The following is an 18,225-nucleotide window of genomic DNA, read 5'->3' on the forward strand; positions in this document are numbered from 1 at the left end:
TGTAAAAGGGAGGGTTGAAACTCACAGTATGTAAGCAAGAAACTCCCTAGCACTTGCATTTGCTCTCTGCGCTCCTAGGAACACAGTGCTGCCATTCACTTGAACATTTTCTCCTCCTGTAACCTCATGGATGGACCTGGCTTTTTTTCCTAAAAACCACTCGGGATGTGCGGAGGCTGTATGGACACTTATCCTAAAGAGGTGACTTCAGAAGTTGACAGGTATGTTGCACAGGGGTTGTCTCCAGCCAAACTTTAAACTTAAAGTTCAAACTTAGACCTAGTAGGTCTGGGGGCTTGCAGGAAGGGAACTTCAAACATTTCCTGAGTGAAATATTTCAAACAGCTTTGTTTCCTACCTCCTGTCCTGTGGAGCTTCCCATAGGAGTCACAGGGTCAGTCAGTCTCCCATGATCAAATTCTGCTCCAAAGGATAAGGCACACCTTAAATGCATGTGAAAGGAAAATAAATTTGAAAGAACAATATAAACAGTGTAACAGATCCTAGACTTTAGGGGAACCCTCTCTGTACTCCTTTATTTTGAGGGGGAAGGCTGACTTAAATCTTAAATGCAGATTTTATACTGAAATGGTGAGTTCAAATTAAAAAAAAAAAAAAAAAAAAAAAAAAAAGTGTCCTCAGTTAAAGGCTGGAAATCAAGTAATATAGCTGAAAACCAAGCCGCTCAACTAAATAAATCCAAAATCCATTTCAGCGGGAGAGGAATGGGGAAGTCCTGGGAGAGAGGGGCAGGACAGCCCCTTGCAGAGGTCATGTAGATGTCGATCAGCATAAAGCAATGCATAGGCTTCCCCTGATGCTGCCTTGCTTTGGGAAGGAGCTTGCTGTCTGCTCTACCTGTATCCCAGCTGCAGGAGCACCTGAACCTGGGATTGCCTTTGTGATAGCAGTTGATGTTTGGGATTCACACTGGGAAATGGGGCACAGAGCAGGTTAGAAATTAAAATCACCTTGAGAACATATTGCTTTGTTCTTCTCTATTAAAAACAAAAACAACACATACCGTACAAAGTTGATTTCAGCACACCAGCCACCTGCATTTGTTCCCCACACTCTATAGTTCTGGGTTTTGTTTCTTTTCTGGGAGGGTTCCCTTTATCCTGCCCACTTCATCCAGCCCTAATGATTGCTCAAATCTTCCACCTATGTGTAGGAAACCCTGGCCTGTACAGTCCCCTGAACTGTGCTTGGCATCATGTGGGACAGGGCTAGCTCACTTCTGCCAAAACTGCATCCAGGAGTGTTCTGTGCCATCGTGTGCCCTGGAGCCTGTATCCCGGCTCTGATCTATTCACTAGCATGGATGTAGCCATGGAGTATCTGTTCATGAGGCTGGCTGTCTTTTATAAGATACCTCTTTAGAGTGTGTGATCTTTTTTTCCCTTCATTTTAAGAATTCTCTTTTTTTTTTTTCTTTTTTTTTCCTCAGAGGAATGTTAAATACCTCATGGCAAAAATCAGCCTGTGGAAACATGACTTCAAATACAGAGGCCTTATGTACCAATGTGATGGAAAGGCTGGAGAAGGTGGAAGAAGAACTTAGGTGAGTCTGGCAACCAGAAAATATCCTCATTCTGGTGGTCCAGAGTTATGGACCCCTGCAGTTCTACCATTGTCCTTCATGTTCCCAGCTTCTATGGCAGGGGGTGTTAGGACAATAGTCACCTCTTTGGCTGGAAGGGAAACTCGAGGGCTCTTTACAGAGATAAAAGTAGATCCATGTGGACTGTTACCTACCCTAAAACCATAGTTTGTTGAGGCTGGCAGTACCACCAAGAAAAATACAACACAACTAGTTTCCAGCCTAGTGCCATCCCCTGCATGGCCCAGCTTTGGCATGCATGGGCTGGGACACAGACATGCTTAACCCTAAAAGGAAGGAAAGCAAACAAGCAAGCAAGAAAAGGTTTCCTGTGACAGTACAGTTTTGGGCATAAGTTTTCATGGTGCCCATATGTGTGCCAGGTTTCTTCTTTCAAAAGAGTGTTGTTCGATTCCCCCAACTTCCCACCATGCCTTCAGTAGCAGAAGCTAGAGACCCGCAGGCCAAGGCAAGCTCTAGCATTGCTGACAGATACTTGGGAATATTACTGGCCAGGTTTGTGCAGGGGTGTCCGGAAACCATATAGTTGGTGTTTATGGAGCAATGCACACACAGGAACAAACACACTTCCTCCACAGTCTTTGGCACTGGAGCCAGGGAAGACACAGCCCTTCCTCATAGCTCTGAGGGGGCTCTCTGCTTTGTGGGACAGAAACCCAGCAGAGGATTTGACCACATTCCTCTTTCAGCAAGGAAAAGCCTGGGTCTGTCCAAGCAGACAAGGCCTCCTTGTTGCCAGGGTCCTGCAAGCAAATCCTTTGAGCATGCCTCAACAGGAATAACTGTACTAAGCCTGAAAAATGTACTCTAAGTGGCCACACGTAAGTAGGGTGGGGGAGCTGGTTGGGACCCTGTTCCCTCTCCCTCCTGCCACAACTGTCCAGTGTGCTTGCTCTCCCTAGCTCCCTCGCTTCTCCAGCCTTCTCACTCGATTTCTCTACCAGTTCTGCAAACTCTGTTCCTCCCTAACCTGCAGGTGTCTTTTGTCACACCTTTTCCTTCTGTCCTCAGTCTGGCAAGAATGTGCTATGTGAGAAAGCAGAGGGCTAACACTGGGGTCTGACGAGTGGTGAGAGTCCCCAGAGAAGAAATCTCAATGTCCTGTCTGCAACCTTCTGAAAGTTCACCTCTGTTTTAGGGATACTGTCTCCGGATGATTTCCCTAACCTTGGGATACACTGAAAATATTGAGAGAACAGTGCTTTCCCCGGGACTGGTATGGGCTCTCCATGCTTCCCAGTCCTTGCTGAACCTTGCTTCCAAAGGAGGGAGGACCGAGTTATTTGCAGATTCTTCACCTGCTGGTGGCTGGCACTAATGCCCTACGGAGAGCAGTCCCTTCTCTGCCCTAAAACCAATGAGGGCCCTGATGAGGGCCCCCATCTAGTGTATGCAAGTACAGGTTGGACAGGAAGTTACAAACAAGCTAAACAAGGGTGTCTCTGGCTTAGTACCAACATTTGTGGGGGCTCTATTGGGAACCCAGAGCCAGCTTACGGAAGCTGTTTAATCTGCATCATATAGCATACAGCTTTTACATTTTGAGAGTATTTTATTTGCAGTGCTAGCTCTGCCTTGTCCTTATACTCAGAATATCACAAACCACCTACCTGGCAAAACACAGTCTTTAGAAGTTTTGGTCCATAGTTTTTTTTTTTTAATTTCTTTTTTTCATATTTTTTTTTTTAAATCAGCTAGAAGCTGATCAGGAACTGGAGGGAGGAATCTTAGTTTATGCATTTCATAGGTCTTTAATGAACATTTTCTTTCTTACTGACTGTAATGTGTCTTATAATTTCTTTCTTCCCCAATAGACTGATGGACAGTGAGAAGAGAGATTGGCGTGACAGAGTTGAGAGTCGACTACAATTTCTGGAGAACTGCAACAAGTACCATGATTCTTTATTTTAAGAATATATATGAGGGAAAAATCATGTGTTGCTGCAACGGTCACAAAAACATACTCAACCTTGGTTATCAGAACTGTTCTGCGGGGTGGTCCAAACTTTCATTGTCCTGTTTGGTTTCACTTTCATAGATAGGCTTGAGATCCAAGACAGATTTGTCTTGGAGTGCAGATCAAGGTACAGGGTACATTACAGGAAATCAAGTCAGAGAGGAGTCAGAGAGGGAAATTCAGGGAGTCAGAGAGGAAAAATGACCGGTGGAAGAATACTCTACCCACCCTGAGGCACAATGATGAGCCAGCCACCACACAAGAAACAAAGGCTCCCCTATCCCACCGGGCAGCCACTACACAATAGACAAAGGTTCCCCCATCCCACCAGGCAGTACAAGGGGACCTAGGACAAGGGGGGAAGGTTTCTGCTTGGGTGGTAGGTGAGTCCTCTCCCTGCCCACCTCACCTTCCTGACTAGCCTTACGTAACAGGTATGAGGCTCTAGAACTTGACAGTCAAAACAGTGATGTAGACGAAAGCCCATCCTGGTTGGAAGGGATGCCTAAGGCAAGGCAATCTACCCCTCACATCACTACATCTTCTATCAAGAAAGAAAGTAGGGTTGTTGCCATGGAGAACTCCCTTCTGAAAGGGACAGAGGGCCTGACATGCTGTGCAGACCCAACCCACAGGGCAATCTGCTGCTTCCCTGGGGCTTGGGTAAGAGACATTGCCAGGAAAGTCACTCGCCTGGTACTGCCCTCTGACTACTAACCACTACTGGTTTTTCAGGCTGGTAATGACAAAGTAGCAAGGAGAAATCCAAGAGCAATCAAAAGGGACTTTAGGGCTTTGGGGTGACTGGTTAAAGGATCAGGGGCATAGGTCATGTTTGCCTCTGTCCTTCTGATAGTGCTTTAATCAGAGGGACTGTGTTCTACTGAGGTCCTTTGGTCTGCTCCACGAGGTGCTGTGTACAGTGAGGTGCATTTGAAGTGCTTTTGCACAAACGCACTGAATGAGTGCGTTTTTTTCCATTTATGAAGGAATTTATGAGGAATAAATGGAATAAGCTAGAAGTCTTGGCTCAGTCCCAGAAGTACAATATCATCGGCATCAGCGAAACCTGGTGGTATGATGAGTCCTGTGACTGGTGTGTTGCAATAATGGTTACAGGCTCCTCAGGGGGGACAGGCAGGGCAGATGAGGTGGTGGGGTGCCAATGTACATGAAGGAGGGTCTGGACTGTATGGCACTTGCAGTTGGTGATGGCAAAGTTGAGATCCTCTGGGTAAGGATTAAGGGATAAACAAATAAAGTCTATTACAGACCACCCAGTTAGGATGACGACACTGATGAATTATTCTTTGAGAAACTAAGAAATACCTCGAGATCAGCTACCCTTGTCCTTATGGAGGACTTCAACTTGCCAGACATCAACTGGGATTACCACATGACTGAAATGAGCAGGTCTGGGCGGTTCCTAAAGCAACTCAGTGATAAATTCTTGGTGCAGGTGCTAAGGGAGCCAACTAGGAAAAGTGCCCACCTAGATCTGTTGCTGGAGAACAGAGAGGGTCTGGTGGGAGACGTGGCACTTGGTGGCTGTCTTGGTTATAGTGACCATGAAGCAGCTGAGTTTAAAATTTTTGGTGACAGGAGGAAAACTGCCACCAAAACTTCAGACATGGATATAGGGAGAGCAGACTTGAGGCTGCTCAGGGAACTAGTCAACAAGGTCTCTTTGGAAACAGCTTTTGAAGGCATTGGTGTCCATCATTGCTGGTCAGTCTTTAAGCACTGCCTCCTAAAAGCACAGGATCAGGCAATTCCAAAATATCGGAAGTCAAGCAGGCAGGGCAGAAGGCCAACTTAGCTGACCAGGGATCTTCTTCTAGATCTTAGGCATAAAAAGAAAGTGTATGGCTGCTGGAAGCAGGGTCAGGCAATGTGGAAGGACTACAGAGATGCTGTTTGTGTTCATAGGGAGAAAATTCATGCAGCCAAAGTTCACTTAGAGTTGAAGGCACACAGGTCTGTGGGAGACAATAAAAAGGGCTTTTTTTTTAATATGTGAATAGAAAAAGGAGGGACCAGAGAAAACATAGGTCTGCTACTTGATGGTGTAAGAAAAATCTCAAATAATTTTCTTCAGACAGGATCTTCTGTGAGGCTATTTTATTCACAATTGCAGAGGTGAGTGTTCTGCCAATTAGGAGCACATTATAGTAAACAAATCATTACCTTTTATTCCCTATTGCTCAACACCTGATTACCTCCCCTGTTTCCTCATTGGCTGAGTACTACAGGTTCACAAGGTACTCAACACTCCTCTACACCATATATGCGCAAGTTTTCTTTTTTTTTCAACCCTGCAAAACCACAACTTAATTTCTCACAGCGGGGATGGTCACCTCACAGACAAGGACATAGGCAAAGCAGAGACATCTAATGCCTTCTTTGCCTCTGTCTTCAATGCTGATGATGGGCTTAGGGAACCCAGGTGCCCTGAGATGGAGGATTGTGACAGTGGGAATGTTGCACTCCTGTTGACCCTGAACATGTGCAGGATTTCCTGCCCTACCTGGATCCATACAAATCCATGGGTCCAGATGGGATCCATCCCAGGGTGCTTAGAGAGCTGACTGACATCATTGCAGGACCTCTCTCAATTATTTTTCAATGGTCTTGGGAATCTGGAGAGGTCCCAGTTGACTGGAAGTTGGCAAGTGTTGTACTGATTTTCAAGAAGGGCAAGAAAGAGGACCCTGGCAACTACAGACCTGTCAGTCTCATGTCAGTGTATGGTAAAATTATGGAGCAGATTATCCTTGAATTTATTGAAGTGCTCCTGGGGGACAATGCAGTTCACAAGGGGTAGGTCCTGTTTGACAAATTCAATTTCCTTTTATGATGAGATCACCCATCTAGTTGATCAAGGAAAACCAGCTGATGTGATCTTTTTGGATTTCAGTAAAGCTTTTGACACAGTTTACCATAGGATCCCACTGGACAAAATGTCCAGCATACAGCTAAACAAAAACATCACACGATGGGTGAGCAATTGGCTGACGGGCAGGGCTCAAAGGGTTGTGGTAAATAGGGACACATCTGGCTGGTGGATGGTCACTAGTGGGGTCCCTCAAGGCTCCATTTTAGGGCCAGACCTCTTCAATGTTTTTATAAATGATTTGGATGTAGGGCTGGAAGGTGTTTTGAGCAAATTTGCTGATGATTCTAAACTTGGAGGAGTTATTGGCTCTGTTGAGGGTGGAAAGGCCTTGTGGAGAGATCTGGACAGATTGGAGAGCTTGGCAATCACCAGCCACATGAAGATTACCAAGAGCAAGTGCCAGGTCCTGCACCTGGAACAGGGCAACCCTGGCTAAATGTGCAGACTGGGTGACAAAATGCTGGAGAGCAGCCCCGCAGAGAGGGATCTGGGGGTTGTGGTTGACAGCAAGTTGAATATGAGCCAGCAGTGTGCTCTGGCAGCCAGGAGGGCCAACTGTATCCTGGGGTGCATCAAGCACAGCATCACTAGTCGAATAAGGGAGGTGATTGTCCTGCTCTGCGCCTCTGTGCAGCCTCACTTCGAGCACTGTGTGCAGTTCTGAGCACCATAGTACAAAAAGGACATGAAACTATTGGAGAGTGTCCAGAGGAGGGCTACTAGGATGGTGAAGGGCCTAAAGGGGAAGATGCATGCGGGGTGGCTGAGGTCACTGGGCCTGTTCAGCCTGGAAAAGAGGAGGCTGAGGGGGGACCTTATTGCAGTCTACCGCTTCCTCACAAGGGGGAGCGGAGGGGCAGGCGCCGATCTATTCTCTTTAGTGACCAGCTATAGGACCTGTGGGAATGGTATCAAGCAGTGACAGGGGAGGTTCAGGCTGGACATCAGGAAGAGGTTCTTCACTGAGACGGTGGTCGCACACTGGAACAGGCTCCCCAGGAATGTAGTCGCAGCACCAAGCCTGTTGGAGTTTAAGAAGCTTTTAGACGGTGCACTTAGTCACACCGTCTTAATTTTTTGGATAGACCTGTGTGGTGCCAGGAGTTGGAGTCAATGACCCATATGGATCCCTTCCAACTTGTGATATTCTATGATTCTAAATCATCTTGTGACATACACTTCCATTTCTATGCAAATACTTTTATGAATAGGTAATGGCTCCTTTAGCAAGAGCATTGCCCAAGATAAAGGCATCCAGCCCAACAAAGAAAGGAGAGGTGGTAAAAGCAGCTCTGAAGACATTTGGAGTAGATGTGTAGTCAGTCATGTTTTTTGTTTGTTTGTTTGTTTGTTTTGTGAAAACTGCCCTCATGAGCTAAGCGTGCATCAGTGGAAGACATGGTAGCTGGGATATGGAGAAGAAGGAGGGAAGTTGTTGATCATGAGTAAAGGAAAAGAAATAACAGCCTAATGAATCACATTTTGGGGAAAAAAAAAATAAAATACAAACATAGATCATTCACAGTAACTAAGGCCAGGAGTGAATAAACTTCAAATAGTATAGCTGGATTTCCAAACCCTTCCTAAACTATACACAGCTTTGTGGAGAAGAGGCTTTCCTATTGGGATTTCACTGAGGACAAGTTGTAGTATTTTAAAGTTTCTGATCTTGTTTGGAGTATCAGTAGAGTCATTAAGGATTTGCAGATGATCAGTCATGGGTAGCCTGATAATGAGGACAGGCAAGCAGGAGAAACAGTCAGACTTTCTGAAATCATAGAGCTTTCTTCAGGAGTGACTCAAGTTCGAGACTTGGGTTTATGTAAGGCAGTGATTCCCAGACCCTGGACCTAGACTCAAATAATGATCAAGCTTAGTCACTTGTGTGACTAATTGAGTTAGTTTGCTTAATTATGGAAGGCTGTCAGGAAACCAATATAGATCCAGATCACACCTCTCACATTCAGGTCCTTATTCTTTGTTTATTCCCAGGTCTGTTTGTTTAACATAGATTGCTTCTTCCATTTCTAGGCAGGGTACAGTATCTGATCTTTCCAAGATGCAGGAGACCAGCAAACTTGACCCTCCTTACAACCATCAACAAGGGAGCTCTCTGGAGTAAGTGCTGGGATTTTCTGAATTTGCGCTTCTCAGTATCCTCCTTTCACCTAGAGCCAGTCATTTTCCTTCAATAAATGTACTACATTTACCACCTCCAAATTTAGACAGTCTCTGAACACAATATTTCTGCATGCACTAATGAAGGTAATTTAATTGACAGCATAGAGACTTGATAGAATAATTCACAAGATCAAAATATTAATACAAGATGGTATACCTTACTCTGAAAGGAGCAGAAAGAACCATGGGACAAGAGGTGTGCTTTTAATTAGAACTGAATGTATTTGCTCTGAGATCTAAAATATAGAAGGAAACATAACCTCTAAAAAACTGGTGAATGATAAGGAAAAAAAAAACAAAACAAAACAGTTCTATGGTGTGAGTATGTGATAGACCAAATATCTAGGTTATCATTTAGAAAGGGCTTTTTTAAACTCTAGCAGTATCACCTAAAGAATAGGCATTGGAGATGGGAGAATTTCACCCACTGGAGAGAGACTGCAATTACCCAGATATCTGTGGAGAAAGGAATTCATGAAGACAGAAACTCTCTGAAGAGTTTGGGATGTTTGGTGCTGTTTTGATATTAAAAATGAAGAAAACTAGAGAAGAGATGAGCGTAGATACTAACCAGTGGACAATACTTTTGTTTTTTTTCAAGCCCATTGTCTTTCTCTTGTCTCACCTCTGATCCTCACAGCCCCACCTCTCTTTCTTGTGCTGTAGATAGCTCTGCCCTTGCTTTGAGTATAAAACCTAGGTGGGGGAGGTTGTTAAGCTGGTTATGTGGAATCCTTCCTGGGTGCTCTGCGCCCTCCCACCTCATAGTGTTTTTGCTGAAATGTTGGTGATACCGCAGGAGCAAGTCTGCTGTTATCCAATAACCAAACACAGATGAAGAGACCTCTTGAAATAAATCTGTTTCAGAACATTTTCTGGAAGGGTCACCCATAAAGAGCTTGAGGAAGAAAATCAGAAGATGAAAGAGAAGATCAGACGACTAGAGACACGGTAACATATATATTCAGATTTCTGATGCAGTGTGTTTTTACACTGAAAAGCCACACACATCTTGCTTTCTCCAGTCCTTAGAGACTCTTTTTTTCTGAGCAGGCAGTGCAGGCACCTTCTCCTCAGACTTTTGGCCTGTCAGCATCTCTTTATAACTGATTGATAACTGAAGATGGATTGGGTTGTTCTACAAAGGAAAGGAGATGTTCCCAGGATGAACATGTTAATAAAAAGAATCAGCGTACAAAGACATAGTCCAAATACTGCTCTTTGATCACATGCAAATCACATTCATTGATCACTGTGACCATGCAAAATTGAGACATGAAAGTACTCTTTCCCACACAAAAGCTGCTTACCACCTGGTATGGTATAGCTGAGAAGTGCATTGTAGAAAATATGGTATTCCTGAAATAGATTAATTAAAATAGTTATGCTTATTCATTATTATTATGCTTATTCATCTTGTCTTAGTTAACTTTTTGAATACCCTTCTTCCTCTAGATACAACGAGCTCTTGTCTAAAACGATGAGCATGCACAAGCAATCAGAGAACATGAATGACCCTTCACGCTTGTCTGCTGTAGTGCAATTGTATGAGATGCTTAGGCTACATGACTGGGAAAAATTCAAGAAATACTCAACCAACATGACATATAAAAATGGCAGAAGCATAATTAAGGTTTGTTCTTGTCCATTTTATCAACCTGAATCTTATCAAATTGATGTGCTATAGCCAGTACAGCAGGCTTTGAGTATTTAGTACTTCTATATCAGACAGGATTGGGAACTATGTTACTGTCTGTTATTTACCAGTCCAGCAGGGCCTATGTAGTGATGTAGAGAGTAAACTGACAAAGACCTGCCTCCTCTTGCCTTTCCAAAAGGCATGTTCAAATCCCAGTCCCATTTATCACCCATATTAAGGACAAGTGGGAAATCAGTCTATTTTTCTTCTGGTTAATGCTTTAACTACTAGATAGAACATCCCATTCTGATGTCTGACTCTTTGTTCTGATTCTGAGATGATCTAAAGGAAAATGGTAAACCTTAAAGGACAAAACTGAGATGAAACCATTATTACCATTGATTGTAATGGCAGGAACCCACAGATGCTGATGAATGGGCTTCAAGATGCAGACAGCTCATTGAAACAGTTTATTTCCCAAGTATTAAAGACATATTTCAGTCAATTAGGGACCCTGCAATTTACTCTAATGCTGATGTGTTTTCAGCCCATGTTTCTCACACCATGCTTTCCGTTTCACTGTGACTGCTGCTCTGATCAGCTGTTGTTTTTCTGTTGTAGAAGCTGTTTGACGCCTGTGAGAAAGACATAGAGACGAGAAAAAAAGACATATTTAATGTCCTTGATGTTTTGAATTACGCTATGGCCAACTGCAAACAAGTATTTATTTTCTCTGTGTAACTGGGACCAGGCGGTGGGATAACGGGGCTATCTGTGCCTGCCATTCATTTAGAGCTTAGTTTCTGCAAGGGACACTGTTAAAGTATACTGGTGATTACAGTGGGGATGTCATGAGCTGAGAGGGATGGGGGAGTGGAAAGTTGATCTTCAGCAACCCTTCTGTGTCCCACAGACATATGCTGCATGTCTGAATTATGTGGCTGGCTGAGGCACATAAACAAGTGCAGAAGACATTTCCCAGATGCATATTGCTTTTATAGGACCTTCCTCCAAATCTTGAAACTGGAAGTTTCTCCATTGCTGATTGACATGATCTGGGAAACACAATTTTCCCAGATTATTTCCCAACACACTCAGGGGCTGCACTGCTGGCATCACATGCTAAGCTTGCTTTGTGCTGTCTTTGGTTTGTAGGAGCTGATGCCAATTGTAACAGAACTCTTAAGAAATGCCTATTGCCAACAGCAGTCAGACTTTTACAAAAAAATTACTAAGGTAAGTAAAGATACAGCCCAGAAATAGGGGCAAAGATTCAGTTTTCTGGTTATATCTGCACAGTTTTGTACAAAACAGGACAGGTCTCTCTTCTTGGAATTATTTTCCACTTGTAGAGAGGGTCTTCTAGCCCGTATACTCCCACATATACCCGCTGGCATGCACAGAGATACATGTAACCTTCCCAAAACTGCATCAGGAACAGTGAGGAATGGCAGGAGAGGCAGGGCAATGCCCTCCCTAATGAGGGTGCAGTCCTACCAGGTGAGCAGAGCAGGGCTGGTGATGGTGATCAGGGTCAGCCACAGAGTAGCAATCACCAGGCAAGCCCACAGTGATGGGGCAAGTCAAAGATGAGCTGAGAATTCAGTCCGTGGGTCAGAAGAAACGGTACAAGGCTGGACACAGGCATCCCTACATGATAGCTCAGGCAAGCACCCAGCCAACACCAAACTTGAAACAACTGCTGGGCTGACGGGCAGAGGCCATGTGGGTAGAGGCCCCTGCTGAGCCTTCTCATAACTTCTTATATCACTCTTTCAACCAGCCTTGTTGTTTTTGTACCATGCTATATCAGAGCAGACCCTGAACACAAGCAGTGTTCCCTTGGGGATGCAAGGGAAAGTTTGCAGAAGCTGTTGATGTGCTCCTAGACCCCTTGCTATACAAATGGACTATAGTCTAGTGTTTCTTATCCAGGAGATAGGTACATATGAAGCTTCCAGAGAGCAGCTTCCTCCTTTTGAAGTTTGCTGGGCCTTTTCAAAAGCTCAACCTTGTCAAGGTCTCTGCAGAACTCTGTTGAATACGAGGAAATACAGACAGCTTCTGGTTGCTGGAACGTTCCAGCATCCAGGACTTAGTAAATAAAAGATCCTTTAAGGTGACCCTGGGACCCCTGCCTGTCCCACTTTAACACTACCAGCTTTCATAAATGAAATTCTTCAATGCTTAGCTCATGCGGAGCATCTGCACAGAATGAGCACAGAGGGAGGCAATGTATGCTAATCAAAGTAACACTGTAAGGCTTTCACAACTGTTCTCATTTGATTTTCAGCAAGCTAATGTTACTCTGGAAGATGACGTTCAAAAACAGTTTGCACTGCAGTGCTGCAGAGTTTATTGTCTGATGCTTCTTCAGGAGTCACCAGTTAAAGCTGTCTGGCACACACAGGAAATCCATCTTGAAGAGTTAGAGCATGTGGACAAGAAAGACTTTGAGCACTGGAAGAAACCAGAGCTTCTGTGGCCCGTACTGAAATCTGGGGAAGAACTTATTGCAAAAGGTGTAGTCTGGGATTAAAAGTGACGTGACTTTTGAGTTAAGATACACACTTAAATGGCTATAAGAAGATGAAACAGCTGCTGTGCAATATGTTGCTTTTCTTTCTCACATGAACACTCTGCTTTCCATACCTAGTTAAATGTGCATGGCTTGGGATGCTTAGGATAAACTGCTATTCACAAACAACTACTAAAAATGGAAGATGTTTGTCTTGGTGGCATGCATACATTTTATGTAATTTTAGTTGTGACTGTCTAAACAGCACTTGTGTGAGGAGAGAATCTGTGTTTGTAGCCTACCTTATCTGTTCTTCATAGGTGCTTATGACCTTGTCAGATAACACTGGGGATCTCAGCCATGCTGTGGAGGCACCTGCCTCCTCACCAACTGCGGGCTCCTACTCTCAGCAGCTCTGAACTGCACTTTGGCAATGGTATCGCTACCCTTCCCTGTATCTACATCCAGTGCACAAACTGCAGGCTCTTGCTTTTTGCTAATGAAAAAGCAGTGAGGATAAAGATGACCTGCTGGGAAAAAGGTCTCTCTCTAGAGTAAAGATGTACTTAACTGAGAAAGAGAGCAAGGAACTAAAAAATGAATAAACCAGAGCTCTCAGAGGCTACAGACTCTCACAAGACATGTGTTCATAGGTATATAGACACAGACACAAAAGCCCACTCTTGCATACCAAAAGGTTACTTCTGTCCACACAAATGCTGCCTGCCTGCTAGTACTCAGCTGCTTTCCTCTGTCTATATGATTTACTGCTCCATGGCCCTTCAGCTAGATACTCTCCATAGCTCTAAAAGGTATCTTAAAGTTGCATTTCACAGTGTAAAGGGATGAAAAGAGGCAAATATATGTTTATCAATGTATGTGATGAAATTTTCAGTGAGAATCTTTATATCTACAAATAAAGAAGAATCTTTATAATGAGAATCTTTATATCTACAAATAAAAAACAATGGAAAACCTGTTGTGTGCCCTCCAAGACCTTTTCTCTGGTTCTGCTTTCTAGTCCAGCAATTTTTGTTAGTTTTCTCAGTTGCAGAAACTCTCCGGCATTTTCTCAAGGGGCCCAGGAAGAAGGGTAAATTTCTCTGCAGCTCTCTGCTGCAAGCAATGTTCACTGCTTCTCTCAGGATTCCAGCATTCTGTGAGCATGTTGCAGGTCACAGAACCTGACAGCATGAGCTGGGATCCAGGGATGATCTGAAAACCTGGCTTTCAGAAAACCACAGTATTCTGAGAAACTGATTGTAAAAGACCTTTACTAGAAATATTCATTATGAAATAGAGCAGCTGAATTAAAATTACATATACGTCCTATTTCCTACAAATTTAGCAAAAAAAATAAAGAACCACAATAGTAAGCTTTACATTCCTCTTAAGGTGTTGCAGATGAAGGTGGACAGTACATTAACGCTTGATTTTGTCCAGGCTTTAGAAGGTAAATGACAAGGAAATTGTACTGTATTAACAAGTAGGACATTCAGCATGACCCTGAGCCAAACACCATATGATTTTGTATGTGTAATAGTACATGGTCTTATGCTCCATTTGTTGCCTGCTTATGAATTTTATTAGCCTAATTTTTAGGACCCTGTGTCTCCCTGAGTCAGTCTGGTGCTGTTCTGTGGATCAACTTTATCTCTGAAGCTCACTGCTTCTACAGCTTCTCATACATGTACATGGCCCTTTCCTTTGATTTTTTTTTTTCTTTCCTTAACATTTTTTTTTTTTTGTCTTTAGGCCGGAACATTCAAATTACAAAGCTTTATATTTCAAAGGCTGATTCAAAGGCCTCCAGAAGGCTACAAGCACTGTTGCATTCTTTCTAGCAGGCTTCACACACACTCGCTAGTCTCTCTTAACAGCAGGAGTAGTCTTTTTGCCCTGTTTGTACAGCATCTAGCAGAGTCTAGCAGACCTGGACTCTGAGTACTGCTGAAATACCTTTCTCTGTTACATGTGCTCAGCTAGTCTCAAAAGATCAACAATTTCCCCCTCCCTGCAAAAGGTTTCATTTGGCCTAGAGTGCAGTAGCCAAGGCTGCTTCCTTCCTGCCCAGATACAGGATTTTTAACTATTCACTGCAGACCAGGTACTTCAGGTGTCTCTGTGCGTGAAATTTTCCTACTGCCAGACATTCAAATCTCCTGGTGCAAAGGACAAGATCCAGCCTGTGATTCAAATTGACCTCTCTTCCAAATCTTGACATTACATTTGAGAGTGAAAGAGAAAGGGAAGAGAAGGGTTAACAGCTGTGTCTGCTGCTGTGCTGTTTTGAGATATCATATAGCTTCTGACCAAGGATGTCAGCATATTTCCTGAAGAGGTGAGTCCCATCTCTTTCCATTTCATAATAGCATGCAACCGTGAAATAACCTAGTATTGTCTTCCCTTCCAACTTTGGCTCTATACTATCATTAAGAGGCATGGAGAAATGCTACTGCTACCTGAAGGGAAATGTTTTTCTACCAAAGCTTCTTCCACCCTGTGCCTCGTGGGGACAAATAGATTCTTCCACAATCTGACTGAGAAGTGTTTTCTGTTTGCCACCATCTCCTCCCCTTCCTTTTCATCAGTCACCACTATCATGCAAAAGCTTTCCTTCACTTGGTCTCTTTTGCTATCTAAACCAAGCTGAGATGGTTCTGATCTAGACTTCGTGGAAATTTTGGTAGAAACCCTGAGACCCTATCCCTGCTCATGGATTCTTCATCTAGGCTGGTGGAAGGTAAGTCTGCCCATACCTGTATACCTTATGTCTCTCCGATGGGTGGCAAAGGATGAGAGTCTAAGTTTGCTCATCACTGCCAGAGACATTATGTTCTGCAAGACAAAAGCTCCATACAGATGAATTCACACAGCCAAGGGGATTAGATCCTTGGCCTAGCATCAGGAAAGTATTATTCCATTTTTACACTATCATTCCAACAGTGATGCAGGATTATTCCTGGAGCTGAGGCACAATGGCTTTTTTTCAGCTCTGTGGGATGTAACTGGTTGCCACCTCAGTCCCTCAGACTTTGGTGGGAGATCTGTCTGTCTGCTCCCACCAAAGATCCAGCCTAGGTGTTCTCTTCCCTTCTGTTGTCCTGAGAGGGAGAAGAGCCTGTTCCCAGCAAAAATTCAATGTAAATAAAAATTAATATCATTCATATCCTGGTAGAAATATTATTCAAAACATCAGCAGTCTACTCAATGTTCCACTTGACTAAGAAAATAGTTTTGCTGTATCCTCACTGAAGCGAAAGAGGTAAAGGTTAGCTCGTACTATGGAGACATAATGTTGAATAATAACATAACCAGTGCAGCAGACTGAAGCATTCCTCAGTTTCAGGGGTCTTCATAAGAGGTGTCTCTTCAGGCTGTTGTATGGACCTTGTTATTCAGCTTGCATGCCAGTGAACTGCAAGGCCCGCTGGGACAGGTAAATGGAAAGCATCCTGCTTCTGTCTCCTCCTGCCTCTCCTGCACAAGCCCGTCACTATTCTGACTCAGAGAATCTCTGCTCCTGCTCTCTACGCCCCATGCTCTGAAGCAGCAACATCCCATAACTCAATGCTTCTGGTCTTACGCTGCATTAGCTAAGTCACTGGGAAGAACACAGCCCATCAAGCACAGTATAGCCAGCCGGTTGAGGGAAGTGATTGTCTCGCTTCAAGTACTGAGTGCAGTTTGGGGCACCATAGTATAAGAAGGACATAAAACCATCAGAAAGTGACCAAAGGAAAACCACAAAGATGGTGAAGGGTCTAGAGGGCAAGACATAAGAGGAGCAGCTGAAGTCCTTTGGTTTGTTCAGCCCAAAGGCTGAGGGGAGGCCTCATGGCGGCCTGCAGCTCCCTCACGAGGGGAGCAGAGGGGCAGGCGCTGAGCTCTGCTCTCTGGGGACAGTGACAGGACCCGAGGGGACAGCATGGAGCTGGGACAGGGGAGGGTCAGGCTGGGGGTTAGGGAAAGGGTCTGCACCCAGAGGGTGGATGGGCACTGGGACAGGCTCCCCAGGGCAGTGGTCACAGCACTGAGCCTGAGGGTGTTCAAGAAGCATTTGGACAACACTCTCAGATGAATAGTTTGATTTTTGGGTTGCCCTGCATGGAGCCAGGAATTGGTCCCAATGACCTTGTGGGTCCCTTTCAACTCAAGATAGTCTGTGATTCTATGATGTCTGAGGTCTCATAACCTTGTGCATAGCTGCCATCTATTGCTCCCTAACCCAAGGAGACCGAGTTTCTGGAAAGCAGTATATTTTCCATCAGAGGAAAACTATGCCAGTAGTTATAATCCACAGAAGTCTGCTTAGCTGTTTGCTGTGGTTTGACCTTTCCCTCTCTGTGTGACTCCTTTCTATTTATTTCACACATGCAGTGAGCTTTGGTAAGAGAACACACAGGGCAGCAAGCCACAGCTCCTCTTCAGATGCCTTAGACATGTTTGCAGTGTCTTGTCACACTGAGCACATTCAAATAAAAAGCAATTGGTGATCAGTTTGATGTTCTGGGGCATAAAGGACAAAGTCACAATAAATTCTGCAGAAGAGATTGGAGGTCCAAAAAACAAGTTACACTGTCTTGTCTTTTTCCATTAGTCTAGGCATCTAGGTATTTCTCCCATTATTCTGACAGCTTGGCAGCCCTGGAGGTGTATGTAAGATTGGACAAAGCCACCCTGGGACATCACTCACAGATTGTCTCACATTCTGGACCTTGATATGACTTACAACAGGAATGCCCCATGCACTCCATAAAATAACAGCAAGGGTACAGAAGAGAGCAGGCTAAAGGATGTGCACAGTGCGAGGGCAGTCAGCACTTGGGATTTGTCTCTTGTCACTCAGTCTCTTACTTTCTGATAGCTGGAAAGGACCAGGCTTCATTGGTTCAGACAGGTGGAGAGAGACAGTGAAAGGAGATGTTTGGCTCTGAGCAAGTCTTGCTACCCGTTACAAGAAAGTGGTGCAGCCAGAATCCAGGAGGCTCAGCTCTTGGAAAGAGGCACGAGACAGCTTTGTGAGTATCCAGCGGGCACCACTTAGATCGTTAGAAGTACCTCGTCAATGCTATTAGTGCAGATACTGGGTGAGGTCCCCGGGATGTATTTCAGTCATGTGGTTTTGCCTACTGACTCATGTCCCTAGGGGCACTGCACAGCTCTCATTATTTATTTTTTAAGGACTAAAACAGTGAACGGTTTTTATCTCCATAGGCATGGAAACCACTACACCACTGGCTTTTAGTTTTGAGTGATTACTTGATTTAGGATGCCCCTGACACACATGGGCAAAGCAGAGGCAACAGTGGAACAGAGGAACTGAAGAGGACTAAAGCTCCTCTTTTAAGATTGGTTTGGATTACATTCTTGACCACATACTCTGAAGGCAATCATGAAGATCAGGGAC

The 18,225-nt window shown here is 44.2% G+C and overlaps 1 protein-coding gene across 3 annotated transcripts; it reads left to right on the forward strand.

Moving 5' to 3' along the window:
* The first annotated feature begins 81 nt into the window (after nt 1-81).
* LOC311437287 (uncharacterized protein) lies at nt 82-13,792 on the forward strand. Of its 3 annotated transcripts, none has more exons than XM_084520324.1 (10): nt 82-221; nt 1,451-1,564; nt 3,439-3,513; nt 8,509-8,595; nt 9,526-9,609; nt 10,114-10,291; nt 10,919-11,017; nt 11,453-11,533; nt 12,591-12,819; nt 13,136-13,792. In XM_084520324.1, the coding sequence occupies exons 1-10, from the start codon at nt 166-168 to the stop codon at nt 13,156-13,158; spliced, it is 1,026 nt and encodes a 341-aa protein (XP_084376450.1). In that variant the 5' UTR covers nt 82-165; the 3' UTR covers nt 13,159-13,792. The 3 variants fall into 3 exon arrangements, with proteins under 3 accessions (XP_084376450.1, XP_084376451.1, XP_084376452.1); XM_084520325.1 differs by having other exon boundaries at nt 3,451-3,513; XM_084520326.1 differs by lacking the exon at nt 3,439-3,513.
* The last annotated feature ends 4,433 nt before the right edge of the window (nt 13,793-18,225 follow it).

The sequence above is a fragment of the Aythya ferina genome (assembly GCF_964211825.1).
Source record: "Aythya ferina genome assembly, chromosome: 1".
Taxonomy (NCBI): Eukaryota; Metazoa; Chordata; class Aves; order Anseriformes; family Anatidae; genus Aythya; species Aythya ferina.

Excerpts from the sequence above, each read along its gene's own strand:
- LOC311437287 (XM_084520324.1), top strand. The coding sequence starts at position 166 with ATGTGCGGAGGCTGTATGGACACTTATCCTAAAGAGGTGACTTCAGAA. Across the intron at positions 1,565-3,438 it reads AAGGTGGAAGAAGAACTTAG|ACTGATGGACAGTGAGAAGA; the intron begins GTGAGTCTGGCA and ends CTTCCCCAATAG. Across the intron at positions 10,292-10,918 it reads ATGGCAGAAGCATAATTAAG|AAGCTGTTTGACGCCTGTGA; the intron begins GTTTGTTCTTGT and ends TTTCTGTTGTAG.